The 19,075-nt window shown below is 39.8% G+C and overlaps 4 protein-coding genes across 4 annotated transcripts; all 4 read right to left on the reverse strand.

Moving 5' to 3' along the window:
• Positions 1–591: 591 nt before the first annotated feature.
• Positions 592–2,944, reverse strand: LOC124213065 (spidroin-1-like). The gene is made up of 2 exons (XM_046613903.2): positions 2,821–2,944; positions 592–2,354 (listed from the first exon to the last, which is right to left on the reverse strand). Exons 1-2 carry the CDS (start codon positions 2,873–2,875, stop codon positions 1,024–1,026), a joined length of 1,386 nt encoding a protein of 461 aa, XP_046469859.1. The 5' UTR covers positions 2,876–2,944; the 3' UTR covers positions 592–1,023.
• Positions 2,945–7,097: 4,153 nt separating this feature from the next.
• Positions 7,098–9,136, reverse strand: LOC124213067 (spidroin-1-like). Its single transcript, XM_046613910.2, has 2 exons — positions 9,014–9,136; positions 7,098–8,632 (listed from the first exon to the last, which is right to left on the reverse strand). Exons 1-2 carry the CDS (start codon positions 9,066–9,068, stop codon positions 7,518–7,520), a joined length of 1,170 nt encoding a protein of 389 aa, XP_046469866.1. The 5' UTR covers positions 9,069–9,136; the 3' UTR covers positions 7,098–7,517.
• Positions 9,137–11,859: 2,723 nt separating this feature from the next.
• LOC124213070 (50 kDa spicule matrix protein-like) lies at positions 11,860–13,321 on the reverse strand. Its single transcript, XM_046613916.2, has 2 exons — positions 13,192–13,321; positions 11,860–12,785 (listed from the first exon to the last, which is right to left on the reverse strand). Exons 1-2 carry the CDS (start codon positions 13,244–13,246, stop codon positions 12,043–12,045), a joined length of 798 nt encoding a protein of 265 aa, XP_046469872.1. The 5' UTR covers positions 13,247–13,321; the 3' UTR covers positions 11,860–12,042.
• A 2,416-nt stretch (positions 13,322–15,737) lies between these two features.
• Positions 15,738–18,468, reverse strand: LOC124213072 (41 kDa spicule matrix protein-like). Its single transcript, XM_046613919.2, has 3 exons — positions 18,322–18,468; positions 16,242–17,914; positions 15,738–16,028 (listed from the first exon to the last, which is right to left on the reverse strand). The coding sequence occupies exons 1-2, from the start codon at positions 18,374–18,376 to the stop codon at positions 17,322–17,324; spliced, it is 648 nt and encodes a 215-aa protein (XP_046469875.1). The 5' UTR covers positions 18,377–18,468; the 3' UTR covers positions 15,738–16,028; positions 16,242–17,321.
• Positions 18,469–19,075: the final 607 nt, after the last annotated feature.

The following is a 19,075-nucleotide window of genomic DNA, read 5'->3' on the forward strand; positions in this document are numbered from 1 at the left end:
CATGAAAAAATCAATTAGCTTCCCGTCTCGAACCGGCTCGTATTATACGGTATCGTATTGCATTGAAACAGCATAACCGGTACCTTGCGGAGCCCTCTTTTTACCGCTTTGTCTGGTTCGCATCTCAAGAGCGATCAAGGTTGAGTCATTTTAAATGCCAATAATTTTCAATGCAGAATTCGATGCACTTCCAGATTACAAAAGAGAAATATACCATTCCATTGAAATAAAACCAAGTTGACTCTAACCTGTCGTCAACGGCTCGACTTGCTACAATTTATACGATAACCGTCAAATTCTTTCACCCTTTGAATCCCAGAGCTTTTGTATTAGACGTTTCTTCGTATCTGCAATTATAACGCATTTGCGCAATGTTGTTAACATAATTCGTTATTCCGCAGACTAAGCGTATAATTTATTTTTATAGTTTCTGTTTCCGAAGCTTTTTCTTCGGGGTGGAATTTTGTGCATGACTTGGTTTTACAAAACTTTTTCAAACTGCACGATTAACCTAACTTTCAATGCGCGTAAGATATTGGGATGTGATGTTGGTTTTATCAGGATGAGCTATTGTCAAATGTTCAAATAATGTAACACAATATTAAAGTTTATTTAAAGTAATACAAAATTTAATACAAAAATCGTAACTAAATTTGAGCGAATTATAAAGATTAAAATGCATTAATGTTAAGAGTATAGCAAGGGAAAAATGAAAGGAAAACTGTGAGTGATGATTCTACAATGTCGAAAGAAAAATCCGTGAAAGTATTTGAAGCTGTCCTCTTCGATCCGGAGGGCGAAGCTGGACGATGAAAAGGCAAGGCACTAAGTGCATTGTGATAAATCCATGATTGCGTCTTATTTGAGTTCCCTTATTCTCTGCGAGTCCATTTTATGCGTGGAGAAAAAGGACGTGTATACAGTAATGAATGTCGAAGGTTGGTCGTCGCATACGTGCTAATCAGACAGTGAGCACCATTTGCTGTTATCTAATCGATGCCATCGACCGCCGTATGAACGATCCTAGTATACGTATCCGCCGTTCTGTCCGTCGATTCCTCCTCGCTGTTCGCCAAGTTCTCTTTGCTGCCAACCAAATCCTGTCTGTCCACCGACCGCCTCTTGTCCACCGAATGCTACTTCCTGTCTACCGAGTCCAATTTGCTGGGCACTGAATCCTTCTTGTCTTCCACCGATTGCTCCTCGCTGTCGGCTAAATGCTACTTCCTGTCCGACGAATCCTCCTTGCTTACCACCAAATGCTCCTTGCTGCTCACCAAATCCAACAACTTGTTCATTGATTTCTTCTTGGATTGGCCTGATTGCTCCTTGTTCGAAACGAGATTCTCGTTGTCTACCAAATACTTTTTGCTGTCCTCCAAATCCTCCTTGCTGTCCATCAAGTACTACTTCTTGTCCGCCGTTTCTAATTTGCTGTCCACCAATTCCTCGGAGTTTTCCAACGAATGCTTCCTGTCTTCCACCGAATCCTACCACCTGTTCAGTGATTCCAGTTTGCGCTCCACCGATTGATCCTTGTTGCCAACGAGATTCTCCTTGTCCACCAAATCCTCCTAGTTTTCCACCGAATCCTCCTTGCTGTCCACCAAAAGCTGCTTCTTGTCCACCGATTCTAATTTGCTGTCCACCGATTCCTCCGAGTTTACCACCGAATCCTTCCTGCCTTCCACCAAATCCTACCACCTGTTCAGTGATTCCCGCTTGCACTCCACGGATAGCTTCTTGTTGCCAACGAGATTCTCCCTGTCCACCAATTCCTCCGAGCTTACCACCGAATCCTTCCTGCCTTCCACCGAATCCTATCACCTGTTCAGTGATTCCAGTGATTCCAGTTTGGGCTCCACCGATAGCTCCTTGTTGCCAACGAGATTCTCCTTGTCCACCAAATCCGCCCAGTTTTCCACCGAGTCCTCCTTGCTGTCCACCAAAAGCTACTTCTTGTCCACCGAGTCCAATTTGCTGCCCACCAAGTTCTCTTTGCCTTCCACCGAATCCTACAACTTGTTCACTGATTCCCGCTTGCGCTCCACGGACTGCACCATGTTGCAAACGAGATTCTCCTTGACCACCAAATCCACCAATTCCTGCCTGCGCTCCACCGATTCCTCCCTGCTGCCAACCAGATTCTGCCTGTCCTCCAAATCCTCTCTGCTGCGAACCACCGAATCCTTGTTGTTCGCCGATTCCTGCCTGCGCACCACCGATTTCTCCTTGCTGCCAACGGGATTCTCCCTGGCCGCCGAATCCTCTCTGCTGCCAACCACCAAATCCTTCTTGTGCTCCACCTCGGAACCCTCTACCTCTTTGTTGCCTACTGCTCGATCCGCTCTGGTCTGAAAGAAATTAATGGTGGAGTAAATCGACGAGTTTTTTCAACGGGAAGATTTTGGGTAAATGGATGAATTGAATTAAAGTGTCTCCCGCTAGGTGTGTCCGACATGCAAAGACGAGTTTTGTGCAAATTGACCGTTCAAGTCGGTGGAAATTCAATCTGGGCGTACAATCTGAAGAACAATTCCATACAGATTTAATTTAGTTGGGTGACGGTCAGGGATGGAACAATTTCAATTTACCCAGAAGGCGTGAGCTGAATCTCGAGTGATTTTATCACTATATACGTAATTTAGAAAAAAGCAATTGTTGCACTGGTTTCAGAGTTTAGAGCGGTACTGTTGAACAGTAACTTGACTGTGGGTTTTATTTTTTACCGATAGACAATGTGAGTATGTGATACGGATGTAGCTTTGAATATTGATTTCATTATACGCATGAAGATTGACAAATTTGACAAAAACTTACATGAGGCAGTAGCGCACAGCGTAAGAGCTAGTAAAATTGCCGTAGTCTTGATCATCTTGAAAATCACTTTCAACGATGCGATTCCAAACTTGAAACTGTAACTCGATGGATGATCGTTGACGGGATTCTTCGATCTGATGATAGCAGAGCAGAGCATCGAGGGTTTTATACTTACCGATTTTACCCCTTCCAAATTCGGAATATGGCGATAATGTGCGATACATAGAATTTTCGAATTCCTGATACAACTAACAGTCTTTGATACGATCTGAAAGGACCACGTCGACTTCGTAAGCCTGATCACATTATTCCAATCTAGATGAAATCGGCAACGAAATTACGTGGACGTTTTAACTTTCCATCTTTTTCGTTATTCATATGAAAGATCTTGTCCTGCCTTCTTCAATGGCTACCGGCCTCAGATTTCTCCTAGCGTTGAAATCGCTTCAACATTTTTATCGCTGGTGTGACCATTACTACAGTCGTCACTACACGTATTTAATAGGCCGTTCTCACATAACACCTGTGAATATGTATACTCCACCGATATGTCAGAGTGAAAGTTGGAAATTCAGGGATTGGCAATAATCCCTAGGGAATGTTAGCGATTCCTGAAATTTTCAGTTAAAGTGATTCTGCCGAAGGTTTTCCTTCACTTTTATTGGTGAATGTCGGCAATCATTAGGGAAAGCCTTTAGCTAGATTCACAAAGAGGCAGAACCTTGTCTATGGGATGAGATGAATACTAGTACCTTGGGGTCTGAGAAAAGGAAATGATACAACGATTATATACCCAATAAACTCTTAAATTTATTCGTAGTTATCTCTATGTATAAAAAGATCAGGGAAAAGTCGTGAAGTTAGCGGTTTTAAAACTTGTCGACGACGCTGCGAAGGTATGTTTCCAAAGTTTTTTTCTTTATGTAATTCACATGTTTTCATGATAAATTTGTACTTCAAAATTTGAGAAAAATGTATATTCAAAGTGATTAGAATCGGTAAAATGGAAGGAAGAATGATCGAAGTTATTCCGGATGGTAATTGTCTATTTAGGGCAGTATCGTAACTGCTTGTTGATTACGCAAGTGGAACACGCACACGTAAGGAAAAGTATTGTTTTGCACGTCACGCAAAATTGGCGAAAATTTGAAGATTAATTTGTATAAAAAATTCTGCAACGAATTTGAAATCATCATACAGGGTGCCCCATTTCTATCAATCCAGTCAAATATTTCGAAAACTAAACGTGTTTCGAAAAATCTTTCAGAGAAGATCTTCCGGAACTCGTTTTGTCACAGGCAGCGTCACTTCTAAGATGTCGAATGTAGGAGCATTTTTTAAAAATTAAAGTCGATTCTTTTCACAAGACCAAAGTTGTAATATGCGATCTTACGAATTAAAGCATGTTCTTACGAAGGTTCCTTCCAGACTTCGTTTATACTCCTGCTGTAGTGCCCCTTTTTTTCTTTTAATATATCATCATTTTTTTCAAACTTTTGTGAACAATTTTTTAATGCTTTCTTTCTGAAAAGTTTTTATTTCAACTATTTTCAAAAGAACATCTATTTATTTCCTTAGGAACCTTGGAATAAAATGTTGTTCGTAACTCGTATTTACGAAAACATATACATATAATCAATAAGTACGAAACTTTCGTTAGAAATTGTTCAACGCGTCGAAAATTCGTTATTGCCTGCCGAATGTTGAAAATCGAGTTCCATTTAAAAAAAAGCTTCTACATTCAATATCCCGAAAATGGCGGGATGTGTAGCAAAATGAATTCGGCTAACTTTTGTCTGAAGCATTTTTCTCTAATATTATTGATTTTCAAAATATTTGACTGGATTGATTAAAATGGGACACCCTTTACACTTAAACAGAACCTTATTTTTTTTTTTTTTGTTCATATACTTTTACAATGCGTCAAGAGCTCCATCTCTTTTCCTGGCAATAATTATTTTTTTATTTTATCAAATTTAACAAGATTGTTTTCACAATAATTTTGATTGGCGCAGCAACCTTATTCATTTCATAGCATATGAGAAGTTCTTGCATGTCTTTCATCTGTGGTAACTATTAGATCATTAGAAAGGGGAAAAACGGGTGATTTCACACCCTTTGTAACAATACTATTGTCAACGGACGTTTTATATATTTACATAGAAATGATGCACACTGAGCAAGCGCAGACAGTAAATTGATTGTCAGACCAGTAAATAATGCCCACAGCCAGACTATCTTTTCTTATGTATACCAACAACATTGAGTGACTACTTGAAATTTTGTCTTCAACGGTCGTGGTAAATTCTCCGTTTTAACTAAAGGCCTTGTGTGAATATTAGTATTCCCTAGGGATTCTTGACAATACCTGAATTTTCAACTTTCACTGTAACAGATGCATATTTTTATAATGTATATCATGATCAGCTCAAGCTTCGAAATATTCGAAAACAAATTCTGATGATTAAGACTAGGCACAAGACCATTTGCAAACCGTCCAGAGTATTCGGCTGACTTTAGGTATCGTACATTATCATCATCATCATCATCATACATCATCATATCATCATACATCATACATAGTATTAAAGTTCGAAACCAAATTTCGGATGTCCAGAAAGTGACGTTACCGAAATATATTTTTTTTTTTCTAGATTCGTCGACCTGGCGATTCGACGAGTTCCTGGACTCCAGGTCCTCTGCCTGGTGATTATCGACGTCCAAGATTTGCGCTCCGTAGTTCCTGGGCTCTGGGTCATCTGCTCGGTAAGCCTCATCGGTCATTTTTTATGGTAATAAGTAGAAAAATTTAAAATGTTTAGTTATTTTATGTCAACGGTATGCCGACTGACGTGATCCACGATGTATAGAATTTATTGCAGAGTTATAGATTCTCGTGTGTATTGAGACATTGCATCATGCGAATTTTTCCAAAACCTACTGAAAACGTTTACCCAATTGAGTCAACGATCCTATCATGAGAACCAGCGCAACGCTAATTATGTATTCGTACATAGATTTGAATAACATGTTTTTTCAACAGTTAATACCCATTAACAACGTTATTAACTGGATGTCGAGATTCACCGGGTGGACTATCATTATTGATAATATATATATTAAGATGCATACAAGCACAATTATCGGGTAGTCATTTATCTTCCACAATCTTATAAATATCTGCTAAACCACTGACAATAAAGCTCATCCACTCGAGTGAGCCCGCGCAACAATCAGCTATACTAGGGATACCATTTTGAAGCTAGTATCGATTAAGATTCAAGCTTACCAAAATACAAATTTTTAACTGGATATCCACCTATATAGGCCATATGGGTATTGGGTGAGTTTTATCAATGCGATACGATCAATCGGAGCAAAACAGAATAATAAATAAGAGAAATGTATCGGCGAAATTACACAAATTAATTGCATGTAAAATATCTTAGAAAAATTCAGGTGGACGAACATTACCTAATCGAAGAGTAGCTTAATCCTCGAATATTTAAGGTACAGATTGGAGAAACCGACAGCCTCAGAAATGAGTTCGAATGAGGTCAAGATCATTCGCTTTAATTATATCGCATCAATTAGCAAGCAATCGAATTATTTTTATTTCGAAAATTCAATTCAATTATTTTACCATAGTATGTCTGAAATCAACGCAGAATAACCTGTTCAGTAATAATAACCTCGTTCGTTTAAATAACTAATAATTAAATGAAGTCAATTCGAACGTTATCGAATCCGAAATATTAGATAACGAAACGCTGAATACGATTTGTGTTAAAAGTGAGTTGTATCTAGTGTGACGATTCGAAAATTAGCGTAGTAAATTTAACGTATTATTATTGCAATTATTATACTATGAAGAAGGGGAATTTGGGAAGGAATAAATACTTGGGTATTTTTAATAAAATCGAAGCACTTTCGTGGACGAAGTAAAGTTGAGCGATAACTTGACGGGCGTAAAAATCTTCGCGAAGTCAATGGAAAAGCCTGAGCAAGGTAGAAAATATTAGTAAATTGATCGCAGGCAAGAAATTGAAAGACCCGCGATTCATTACTCTGCAGACTTACATGTACAACTTATGTATTAAAGTTGCATTCGGCAAAGCTTGTTCTGGAGCGTGAATTTTGTGCAGGACATAATTTTTCAAAAATTTTTCAGGCTGCATGACTTACCTGGCTTTGAATCTGTATAAAATATTGGGAAGTGGTGTTGGGTTGATCATATTTAGGTACTAACGAATGTTTAAATAATATAACACAATAACTAAGTTTTTAAAGTGGTAAAAAAATTTAATGTTAAAATCGTAACTAAAAATTAAACGAATTATAAAGATTGTAATGCATTAATGTTAATAATTTAGGAAGAGAAACGTGAAAGGAAAACTGTGAGTGACGATTTTACAATGTCGAAAGAAAAACCCGTGAAAGTACTTGAAGCTGTCCTCTTCGATCCGAAGGGCGAAGCTGGACGATGAAAAGGCTAGGCACTAAGTGCATTGTGATAAATCCATGATTATGTCTTATTTGAGTTCCCTTATTCTCTGCGAGTCCATTTTATGCGTGGAGAAAAAGGACGTGTATACAGTAATGAATGTCGAAGATTGGTCGTCGCATACGTGCTAATCAAACAGTGAGCATCAATTGCTGTTATCTAATCTACGCCATCGACCGTCGTATTAACGATTCTAGTATATATATCTGCCGTTCTGTCCGCCGAATCCTCCTCGCTGTTCGCCGAGTCCTCTTTGCTGCCAACCATATCCTGTCGGCCCACCGAATGCCTTTAGTCCACCAAACGCTACGTCCCGTCCAACGAGTCCAATTTGCGGGGCACTGAATCCTTGTTGTCCACCGAATGCTACTCCTTGTCCAACGAATCCAATTTGCGGGGCACCGAATCCTTGCTGTCCACCAAATGCTCCTTGGTGTCCACCGAATGCTACATCCTGTCCAACAAGTCTAATTTGCGGAGCACCGAATCCTTGTTGTCCACCAAATGCTACTTCCTGGCCAATGAGTCCAATTTGCGGGGCACTGAAGCCTTGTTGCCCACCGAATGCTCCCTGGTGTCCACCGAATCCTAGATGTCCGCCGAATCCCTCTTGCCTTCCACCAAATGCTCCTTGCTGATCAACAAATCCTACAACTTGTTCAGTGATTCCCTCTTGGGTTGCCCTGATTGCTCCTTGATCGAAACCAGATTCTCCTTGTATACCAAATACTTTTTGTTGTCCTCCAAATCCTCCTTGCTGACCACCGAATCCTAGCAGTCCACCAAGTGCTACTTCTTGTCCACCGAGTCTAATTTGCTGTCCACCAATTCCTCCGAGTTTTCCACCAAATCCTGCCACCTGTTCAGTGATTCCCGCTTGCGCTCCACCGATAGATCCTCGTTGCCAACGAGATTCTCCTTGTCCACCAAATTCTCCTAGTTTTCCACCGAATCCTTCTTGTTGTCCACCAAAAGCTGATTCTTGTCCACCGAGTCTGATCTGCTGCCCACCGTGTCCTCCTTGTTTTCCGCCGAATGCTTCTTGCCTTCCATCGAATCCTGCCACCTGTTCACTGATCCCCGCTTGTGCTCCCCCGATTGCTCCTTCTTGCAAACGAGATTCTTTTTGACCACCAAACCCTCCTAGTTTTCCACCAATTCCTGCCTGTGCTCCGCTGGTTCCTCCTTGCTGCCAACGGGATTCCCCCTGACTGCCAAATTCTTTCTGCTGCAAACCACCGAATCCTTCTTGTCGTGTACCTTGGGACCCTTTGCCTCCTTGTTGCTCACTGCTGGATCCTTTCTGGACTGAAAGAAGCAATAGGTACGTGAAGTATCTCGACGAGTAATTGTTTTAAAGAGACAACTTTAGGCAACTTTTTTTTGAAATGCAAATACGATTTTCTCGCATATTGACAATGCAAACCTTTGGGAATTCCGCGCGTACTTTTAAACAATTTTACTTTTCGCAGAAAATATTGGCAAAATGTCGAATGATTTCACGATTCTGTCTCGAACTTGGAAAGAAAGCAAATGCTATTCTTTTCCAGAGTTTGAAGCAGCTCTGTGGAACACCAAGCCCGAATTTTAGTATTTTAATAATGGCCAGCATGAAATTATGGAATACGATGCAGCTAAGAATATTGATGAGGCAACCATGGGAATCGATGAAAGATGACGAGAACTTACACGAGGCTGTAGCGCACATCGCGAGAGCGAGTAAAATCGTCGCGGTCTTGATCATCTTGAAAATCACTTTCGACGATGCGATTCCAAACTTCAAACTATAACTCGATGGATGATCGTCGACGCGATGCTTCGATCTGATGATACTTTAGCAGAGCATGGAGAGTTTTATACCTTTCGTTTTTACCCCTTCCGAATTCGGAATCTGGTGATAATGTGCAACACATACAAGTCTCGAATTTCTGATATAACTAACAGTTTTCGATACGATCTCAAAGGACGACATCGTCTTCGTAAGCCTGGTCACATTATTCCAATCTAGATGAAATCGGCAACGAAATCTCGGGGAATTTTTAACTTTCCATCTTTCTTCCATTCATAGAAGATCCTATCCAACGATCTTCGCTTGGCTACAGGCTTCAGATTTCTCCTAGTATTGAACTCGTCTCAACATTTTTATCGCTGGTGTGATCATTACTGCGGTCGTGACTACGTGTATTTAATAGACCGTATGCACATAATACTCGTACATACCGGGACATTACGTGGATCCGGACCCTAAGGATCCCTAACCATAAGCAATCCAAGGTACGCATACACTGCGAGCAGATGTTTGAATTGTTTGGATTATAATGTCGCGCTATAATCCATTGGCACAAATGAATTTTTTTTAAACATATTCTGGTGCTTAAAACAAAGCGCAAGACCATTTGCAAACCGTCTGGAATTTTTAGCTAGAATGGTGCGTTTCATCGATACGATATGATCTGCCGAAGCAAGATAGAATTATAAATAAGAGCAATGACATTTCACAAATTAACGGTGCATGGAATATCGTAGAAAAATTTAGGTGAACAGATATTATCTAAACGAAGACTGGCCAATCCGCGAATTTAAGGTACAGATTAGAGGCATCGACAGCCTTAGAGATGAGTTCGAATGAGGTCAAAATCATTTACTCTGTGAGTATTCGTTAAGCTTAAAGAAAGCATTCGATAATTAGAAATCAGTCGAATCACTTTTATTCCAAGAATTCAATCCAATTAGTCTGCCACAGCCCGTCTGGAATCAAGGCAGAATAACCTGTTCAGTAATAATTATTCATCTGCTTAAATAAAATAACGTAGTCGAATGAAGGCGATTCAAACGGTATCGAATCCGAAATATTAGGTAACGAAACGCCGAAAAGATGATATGATTTGCAGTAAAAACGCGTTGTATGTAGTGGGACGATTTGAACATTAACCTAGCAAATTCCGAGTATTATTTTCGTATGGTACATATTTTCCACAGTAAATCAAGTGTTGAATAAATCAAGGACAAATGGGTGGTGCCGTTTGAATAAGAGGCAAGGAAAAGAGTAAAAATCCGTTTGAAAAACGTGTGCCTGTGGTTTTTGCACTGACGATAGCACACGCAGATGAAACGACATCCTTACCATCCTTAACTGTCGATATCTTCGCTCAATTCGCTCAAATTCGTTTCTGTCAGGTACATGTAGTGTAATTTTAATAACATACGGATCAGCTTTCCATCTTTTTTGACCGAGTGTTGACTATCGGCAACTACGTGCTATCGAGTCTCTGACAATTTGGAAAGTAATAATTGAACTTTAACGAAGATCAAATATCTAACTTTTTGGTCTGCAGTTACCAAATATGACGCCGTCTTCGTAATGCTGGTTAAATATGTCATTAATATGGATATATAACGATCTAAAAGGTGTACATACATGTCAATGATGCATAACATTACAAGTCTGAGGTAAACCATATTAGTTTTTCTAGAGGCATTTTATTCCTCGTACAGACAGATAAAACAATGTGCTTCTCTCATTGATTACTTTACAATTATTATAGTGAAAATAAGAAATTAGGAGTTAGTCGAAACACACTTTTATTCATTCGGATACGCATTGTAGTATGTGTGACAAAAACAATCAGAGAACCTCGTTTTGATGACCGTCTCAATGCGAAAATCCGATTTCTGCTGGTCATGCGTTTTTACTTTCTGTTATAATTTATTGTCAGAGGGTGTCGAAATTTATATTGAAAAAACATCCAACAACTATCAATATCTGAAAATTGTGTTGGAATGAATTACCGCGGGGTGTCATTTGAGCAATAAACTATACTAGAGGTTTAATTACAAGGAATTTACTTCAATTGTTAACTAAAAAAAATCAAATTTACGAAAAAATTACCTTGGAACAACTTTTGCGGATTTAAATATCCTTGAGGGTTGATTATGATAAAAACTTTGAGGTTTTATGCTTGTTCTTTTGTCCCCACCGGAAGTCTAATCTCTGTGCGAATCACGCGGTTGATAGTGAGATAATCTATTTCATAGAATTCTCATGGAACATTTCTTTTTGCCTAAACCCTGGTTATTTAATCTCCCTCTTGACATTTCTCGCAATTGTAAGTTTACTCAAAAAGGATGACATGAATATTTTCTTCATTCAATATATTGTGCAAGTACACCATTAATACCGTGTTCAATAACAATTTGGTTGATATTGTAGAAATAAAAATAGAGCAAATTCATTGAAAGAAACGTGGCTCGTTATCCGATGATCTGCAATAACGATACATTTTCGTAATGTTGTTCTCAGAATAAATTTTTATATACACTCTTTCGTTATAGGTTTTTTTTATTTTTTTGTAAGGCACATTTCAGACATGGCCTGATTTTCCCCAAGGTTTCTGAGATTATTTTCTGCTAATTAACTGCCATTCTGCATATTCAAATATTGCAGTTGACTGCGTCCTCATGTAATGACAAACGAGTAAAATGGATAAGGAAAGAGCAGGGTAAAACAATGCGTCAATATAATAAAACACAGTGCATTACGTTGGATCTACGATTACATATTATTTCAGTTTCCTTCTTTTTCAGTTCAATACATTTTGTACATGAAGAGAGGAAGAGCGAGTGAATATAAATAGCGAAATTTGATTATCGTCATACATGCCAATCAGACAGCTAACACCATTTGCCTTTTTTCAATCGGCGCAATAATCCTAACGATCCTAGTATGCATATCCGGCATTCCGTCCACCGAAACCTGCCTGCTGTCTACCACCAAGTCCTCCGTGCTGTCTGCCGAATCCTCCTAGTCCACCTAGTCCTCCTAGTCCTCCTATTCCTCCAAATGCTACTTCCTGTTCACCGAAGCCAACTTGCTGGGCATCGATTCCTCCTTGTTTCCCACCGAATGCTCCTTGCTGTCCTCCAAATCCTACAACTTGTTCACCGATTCCCGCTTGCGCTCCACCAATTGCTCCTTGCTGCCAACGAGATTCTCCTTGTCCGCCGAATCCTCCAACTTTTCCACGGAACCCTCCTTGCTGTCCACCAAATCCTGCTTGTTCGCCAATTCCTGCCTGCGCTCCACCGATTCCTCCCTGCTGCCAACGGGATTCTCCCTGTCCTCCAAATCCTCTCTGCTGCCAACCACCGAATCCTCCTTGCTGTCCACCGAATCCTCCTTGTTCACCGATTCCTGCCTGCGCTCCACCGATCCCTCCCTGCTGCCAGCCAGATTCTCCCTGTCCTCCAAATCCTCTCTGCTGCCAACCACCGAATCCTCCTTGCTGTCCGCCGAATCCTCCTTGTTCACCGATTCCTGCCTGTACTCCGCCGATTCCTCCTTGCTGCCAACGGGATTCTCCCTGTCCGCCGATTCCTCTCTGCTGCCAACCACCGAATCCTTCTTGTCGTCCACCTTGGGACCATCTACCTCCTTGTTGTCCACCGTTGGATCCTCTCTGGACTGAAAGGAACAACGTGTGAAGTAAGTCGACGAGTAATTGTTTTTAAGGGACAAATTTAGGCCTAGGGTGAAGGAGGTCAAAGTGTCTCCAGCTGAATGTGTTTGATATGCGAATACGATTTTCTTACAATTGACGATGCAAGACATTTGGAGTTCCGTGCGTACTTTTAAACAATTTTACTTTGCCGAAAAATGTTGGTCAAAAGTAGAATGATTTCACGATTCTGTCTCGAACTTGGAAAGAAAGCAAATGCTGTTCTCTTCCAGAGTTTGAAGCAGCACTTTGGAAAACTAAGCCCGAATGTGGGTATTTTAATAATGGCCGGCATGAAATTATGGAATACGATGCAGCTAAGAATATTGATGAGGCAACCATGGGAATCGATGAAAGATGACGAGAACTTACACGAGGCTGTAGCGCACATCGCGATAGCGAGTAAAATCGTCGCGGTCTTGATCATCTTGAAAATCACGTTCAACGATGCGATTCCAAACTCGAAACTGTAACTCGATGGATGATTGTTGACGTGATGCTTCGATCTGATGATACTTTAGCAGAGCATCGAGGGTTTTATACTTACCGTTCTTGCCCCTCCCGAAGTAAAAAATAGACTGCAATTTGTAGCACATCAAGGCTTACGAATGTTTCAAACACCTAGCAGCTCGTTTTTGATACAATCTGAAATGACCACGTCTCCTTGGTAAGCTTGACTAGTTTAATCCAATATAGATTATATCGGCAGCAAAATTGCGTCAACTTTCTAACTTTCCGTCTCGTTTTAAATGATCGAAGATCCTATCTAACCTTCGAAATTCGGTTATATATACTTCGGATTTCTCCCAGCATTAAATTCACGAAGAATACTTTTATCGGTAATTCGGTTTTCATAATTCACTTCCGAAATGTCATAATATGTTACATCTACAACTCGACCTATTGGCCGGCGATCATTCTTGGGTGCTGACTACTTCGGTACCGCTTCAACTATTCCAAAATTTTCGATTACTTCGGAAATTGCTAAACGAGAACTTTAACACATAGATATATGTGAATAAAAAATATTTTATCACCTCATATTCGCACTCCAATTTTATTGGACTTCAAACACTGGTGATAAGCAAACAATTAGCGGACGGTGCGAAGAGCGAGGAATTAGAACAACAAAAAGGAATCATTCTCGGATTAAGAACAGATCATCTGATCGCTATATTCAAGCCTACAAGAAATAATCATCCATATTCCTTTTCTAGAACCACCGTTACGGTCAGTTGATATTGAAAATGAATATAAATGGGGAAACTGAAGAGGAGAAAAAAAAACAATCAATGAGTTTTTTTTATATAAAATATATTATTCTATCTTTCAGTTTATTATTTTAACACAATCTAGAATAAATACTGAAATATCTGACGCTCCATATTTTATCATCATTTTTTCAATGACTCAATCAATTTTTCGTCTTCAGAACCGTCTTATCAACCGCTACATCAACGACCATATCCCCCCTCCATAAAATCCACCTCCAAATCTTCCTCCTTGATGTCGACCGTCAAATCCTAGTCCTCCCTGACCTTGACTACCGTAACTGTTTTGCGGTCCGTACAAAGCTAAGAAGTAAGAAAAGTGAGTTGACGAGTCATTACCAGAATACTTGCACAAACAGTTTTAGTCTTACTAAGTGGGTAACTGTAATAACTCGTGTTCGACGTGATATAACTTTTGCGCTAACAATTCATTTTTACATGCAATGGTTTTATTCATTTGAAGAAAACCTGGAAGATTTGAAGGTTCTGTGATGAATGATACAAACTTACGGGTTGCAGCAGCGATCAGCACGAGTATGAACACAATCGTAACGCTCTTGGACATTGTAAACACGATATAATTTCGAAGAGCAGTGAAGTCGATAAACTTTGACAAAATTTTTCGATTTAATAATATTTCAACAGCGATTCCTGCGGTGTTTTATACTTATTGTGAGACCTCCTTCCGCCCCCCTAAGCTTCGTTTCAATAATGTGTAACATGTTTCCGGTAGGACTCACTATCGTTGATTTGAAAAAACTTGTTATCAACACATTTTATTGGCATGTTCGTCAATGACTAATTAGGTCGTACAAATATGCTTTATATACCGCTATTCCAACAACTTCCAGACCAGCGTGCGCGTCTCTGGACTGTTTAAGCATTAATTAACGAATACTACGTTTTTCATTTCAACTAAGCTCAAGCATAGCGAAACTTTTTATTTTATTTCGCACGAACTCCAAGTAGAACGCAGGTGTGTTTAACTTTTCGCTTTGTAGTTGCCAAAGTTAATCAAATATACTTAATAATTGATAATTTGAAAGACAAGTATGCATGAATAATGACGAATCCAATAATTAGGGGTATGAGATAAGCTTTGGTTGTTTTGAAGGTGTTTTTCATTTGACCGGGTTCAAATGAGAAGCTAATTATTTAAACTCGATCTTCAAGCGATGGTAGAAAATAACGCTGAATCGATATTTTAATTTACCTGATTATTAATCTTAGAGACATTGTAATAATCAAAAGGAAACCAAAAATGTTTACACTAAAATCGCCATTTTGTCTACACGTTATTTTTCACGCTTGTTATTTTGCTTTATAAGTAATTAATCGATCAAGCATTGATATAACTGTGCCCGTCATTTTTTTTCAACGATTGTAAAAATACTCTGTATTCCACCTTCTCCAATTTTCACACAACTATCCACTATCCACTATCCATAGTTGGAATGATTTCCTATCTATTGTTAATTCATTGATATCCCGATCGCTGATAGCCACTCGATACTTGACACTCGCTGTTTTTCTTACCAATCTGTCAATCTGGTTACAGGCTTTTTAAATTAGGCGAAATTAATCCAAACTATAGATGTATTTTCTATCGTTCAGTTCATTGTCACAAGAGAAGTAAGAAATAACGACTTGTTTTAAACCATTTATTACATGCTTTCATCCAATACTGCAATTACACAACGGTTTTTAATTTAATGCTCCCGCATCCGGCCCCACGAACGGCGATTTAACGGGAGTATCCTCCACCTTGCAGTCCGCCATATCCTCCTCCAAAACCTCCCCCGTATCCTCCTTGCTGCCCACTCTGCCCACCGAATCCTCCACCCTGTTGTCTGCCAAATCCACCGCCTTGTTGCCGACCGTAACCACCCTGACTTCCTCCAAATCCACCAACGCCTCCGAAACCGATCCCGAATTGGGCTAATTTTAAGGGATGGAAAAAGTGAGTTCACGTTTCATTTTCACGTGAAAAAGAATTAAACGTTCGTTTTCTAACGGAGATTTCAATTCGAAAAATCAATTTCTGGTAACGTTTTTTAATGTATAACGTATTACAATATTCTATTGGATTACGTTTTATGAAACCAAACTTGGGTACTTGGGATTTGACGAAAAAAGGCGAAAATTACTTACGCATTGCAGTTGCAATCAAGGCAAGGGCGAGTAGAATCGTGACGGTTTTGATCATCTTGATAATTTTAATCGATTACGTGAGTTTAAACTGCGCAAGACGCGATGTAACGTATGTAGGTACGTTTATATTTGGTACTGAATCTTTGGCAGTACATTCGAGGTTTTATACTTGTCGTCTTGCCCCCTTCCGAACTCCAAGCCCGATGGTAATGTGCGGAAATTAAACGAGCAATAACTTTTCGCGCCTAGCACAAACAGCCGTTTGTTCAGCAGCTATAACTGTATAGATTCGCTGATCGAATACTTGCGGTTAACGGTGAGATAATATATTCCACAGAATTTACTATATTTTCACGAAAGAATAATTTTATTATTGTATCGTTATTTGAACATCCACTTGACACTTTGCCGATTATTAGTTCTCAGAAACTCACCTTCGCAAGAGATTCCAGTAATTTGTATTAAGAAGAGTGAGTCGTGAGCTAGAAGAATTTTTCTTTACATCAATGTACTGACGCTATTCACGCCGTATTCAAGGATAGTTTGGCAAGAAAAATGGAAGAAGAACTAAAAAAGTAAATTCATATCAACAGACCGAAGTACGTTGTAATTACGACACATTTTCACAACGTGGTTATTCGAATTAATTCTTCTGTGGATTTCATAGTTGTTCTGACCGAAGTTTTTTTTCTTTCTTGTACTACAAATTTTTAACGCGGCCTGATCTACCAAAAGTCTGAGACTGCATGACACAGTTGACTTTTAATCGAATATTAAGATTTAAATAGTTAGTTTGAATCACAAAATTTTGTATTCGAGTTCGTGTTAATGTAACGACAGAAGGGAATAATAAAATATTGAGGTGAAGGTGAAGGAATACGTTGACGAAACAGGGTGCTTTGTGCTAAATCCATAATTATGTATTACTGTAATCCCATTTTCTCTTTCAGTTCGATTATACATTGAGAAAAAGGGCGAGCAATAATTGACAGTAAAATTTGGTTGTCTTCGTATATGCTAAAACAATAAAGACCATTTCCCGTACATTAATCCATGTTGTCAGCCACCATCTCAACGATTCTAGTACAAATATCTGCCGTGCTGTCTGCCAAACCCTCCTCTCTGTCCAGCAAGTCCTTCTTGCTGCCAACCGAATCCTCCCTGCTGTCTACCGAATGATTCCAATCCACTGGATCCCGCTTCTTGGCCACCAAGTCCAACTTGCTGAACAATGAATCCTCCTTGTTTTCCACCGAATCCTGCTTGCTGTCCACCGAATCCTACACCTTGTTCACTGATTCCTCCTTGCTGCCAACCAGATTCTCCCTGTCCTCCAAATCCTCTCTGCTGCCAACCACCGAATCCTCCTTGCTGTCCACCGAATCCTGCTTGTTCGCCAATTCCTGCCTGCGCTCCACCGATTCCTCCCTGCTGCGAGCCAGATTCTCCCGGTCCTCCAAATCCTCTCTGCTGCCAACCACCGAATCCTCCTTGCTGTCCACCGAATCCTGCTTGTTCGCCACTTCCTGCCTGTACTCCGCCGATTCCTCCTTGCTGCCAACGGGATTCTCCCTGTCCGCCGATTCCTCTCTGCTGCCAACCACCGAATCCTTCTTGTCGTCCACCTTGGGACCATCTGCCTCCTTGTTGTCCACCGTTGGATCCTCTCTGGACTGAAAGGAACAACGTGTGAAGTAAGTCGACGAGTAATTGTTCTTAAGGGACAAATTTAGGCCTAGGGTGAAGGAGGTCAAAGTGTCTCCAGCTGAATGTGTTTGATATGCGAATACGATTTTTTTACAATTGACGATGCAAGACATTTGGAGTTCCGTGCGTACTTTTAAACAATTTTACTTTGCCGAAAAATGTTGGTCAAAAGTAGAATGATTTCACTATTCTGTCTCGAACTTGGAAAGAAAGCAAATGCTGTTCTCTTTCCAGAGTTTGAAGCAGCTCTGTGGAACACTAAGCCCGAATTTTGATATTTTAATAATGGCCGGCATGAAATTATGGAATACGATGCAGCTAAGAATATTGATGAGGCAACCATGGGAATCGATAAAAGGTGACGAGAACTTACACGAGGCTGTAGCGCACATCGCGAGAGCGAGTAAAATCGTCGCGGTCTTGATCATCTTGAAAATCACGTTCAACGATGCGGTTCCAAACTCGAAACTGTAACTCGATGGATGATCGTTGACGTGATGCTTCGATCTGATGACACTTTAGCAGAGCATCGAGGGTTTTATACTTACCGTTCTTACCACTTCCAACGTTGAGGTCCGGCAACGATATGCAAGATGTCGAGTTTTCGAATTTCTAATTCAACCAACCGCCAATTTTTGATACAATCTAAAATGACCACTCTTATTGCAATCCTTCCAAAATTATTCCGATTCAGATTATATCAGTAATTAAATCCTACCTATTCTCATCTATACTACGATCTATAAGAGATCGTATCAAGCTTCCCAAACTCGGTTACAGGCTCGGAATTTCTCCTAACACTGAACTAGCATTGAGCTTCAGGAACATCATGAATTTTGATGCCGTTGCATCATCGTGTTAAACTCCCAACGAAGCGATTATAAGTCGTAACTGATTTTGAGCCGTGAAATAAAAAGAGATGAGAAATTGACAGTAACGAAAAACGAACCGTGGATAATTCCATTTTCACGATGCTTCTGTCTGACAAAAGCTTCACCATATTTACTAAAGGCATCGATTACGTAGTTATTTGGTTTCAATTAAGTTCTCGGTGAAATATTTTTATTGATTGCACCAAAATTGCGATTCCTTGAATAATCGATGAAAAATTTTAAATCCTCTCGAAT

This window comes from Neodiprion pinetum, chromosome 2, assembly GCF_021155775.2.
Source record: "Neodiprion pinetum isolate iyNeoPine1 chromosome 2, iyNeoPine1.2, whole genome shotgun sequence".
Classification (NCBI taxonomy): domain Eukaryota; kingdom Metazoa; phylum Arthropoda; class Insecta; order Hymenoptera; family Diprionidae; genus Neodiprion; species Neodiprion pinetum.

Coding starts and splice junctions, on each gene's coding strand:
- LOC124213065 (XM_046613903.2), bottom strand. CDS start 2,875: ATGATCAAGACTACGGCAATTTTACTAGCTCTTACGCTGTGCGCTACT. Junction 2,355..2,820: donor GCTGTGCGCTACTGCCTCAT/GTAAGTTTTTGT, acceptor AATTTCTTTCAG/ACCAGAGCGGATCGAGCAGT.
- LOC124213067 (XM_046613910.2), bottom strand. CDS start 9,068: ATGATCAAGACCGCGACGATTTTACTCGCTCTCGCGATGTGCGCTACA. Junction 8,633..9,013: donor GATGTGCGCTACAGCCTCGT/GTAAGTTCTCGT, acceptor TGCTTCTTTCAG/TCCAGAAAGGATCCAGCAGT.
- LOC124213070 (XM_046613916.2), bottom strand. CDS start 13,246: ATGATCAAGACCGCGACGATTTTACTCGCTATCGCGATGTGCGCTACA. Junction 12,786..13,191: donor GATGTGCGCTACAGCCTCGT/GTAAGTTCTCGT, acceptor TGTTCCTTTCAG/TCCAGAGAGGATCCAACGGT.
- LOC124213072 (XM_046613919.2), bottom strand. CDS start 18,376: ATGATCAAGACCGCGACGATTTTACTCGCTCTCGCGATGTGCGCTACA. Junction 17,915..18,321: donor GATGTGCGCTACAGCCTCGT/GTAAGTTCTCGT, acceptor TGTTCCTTTCAG/TCCAGAGAGGATCCAACGGT.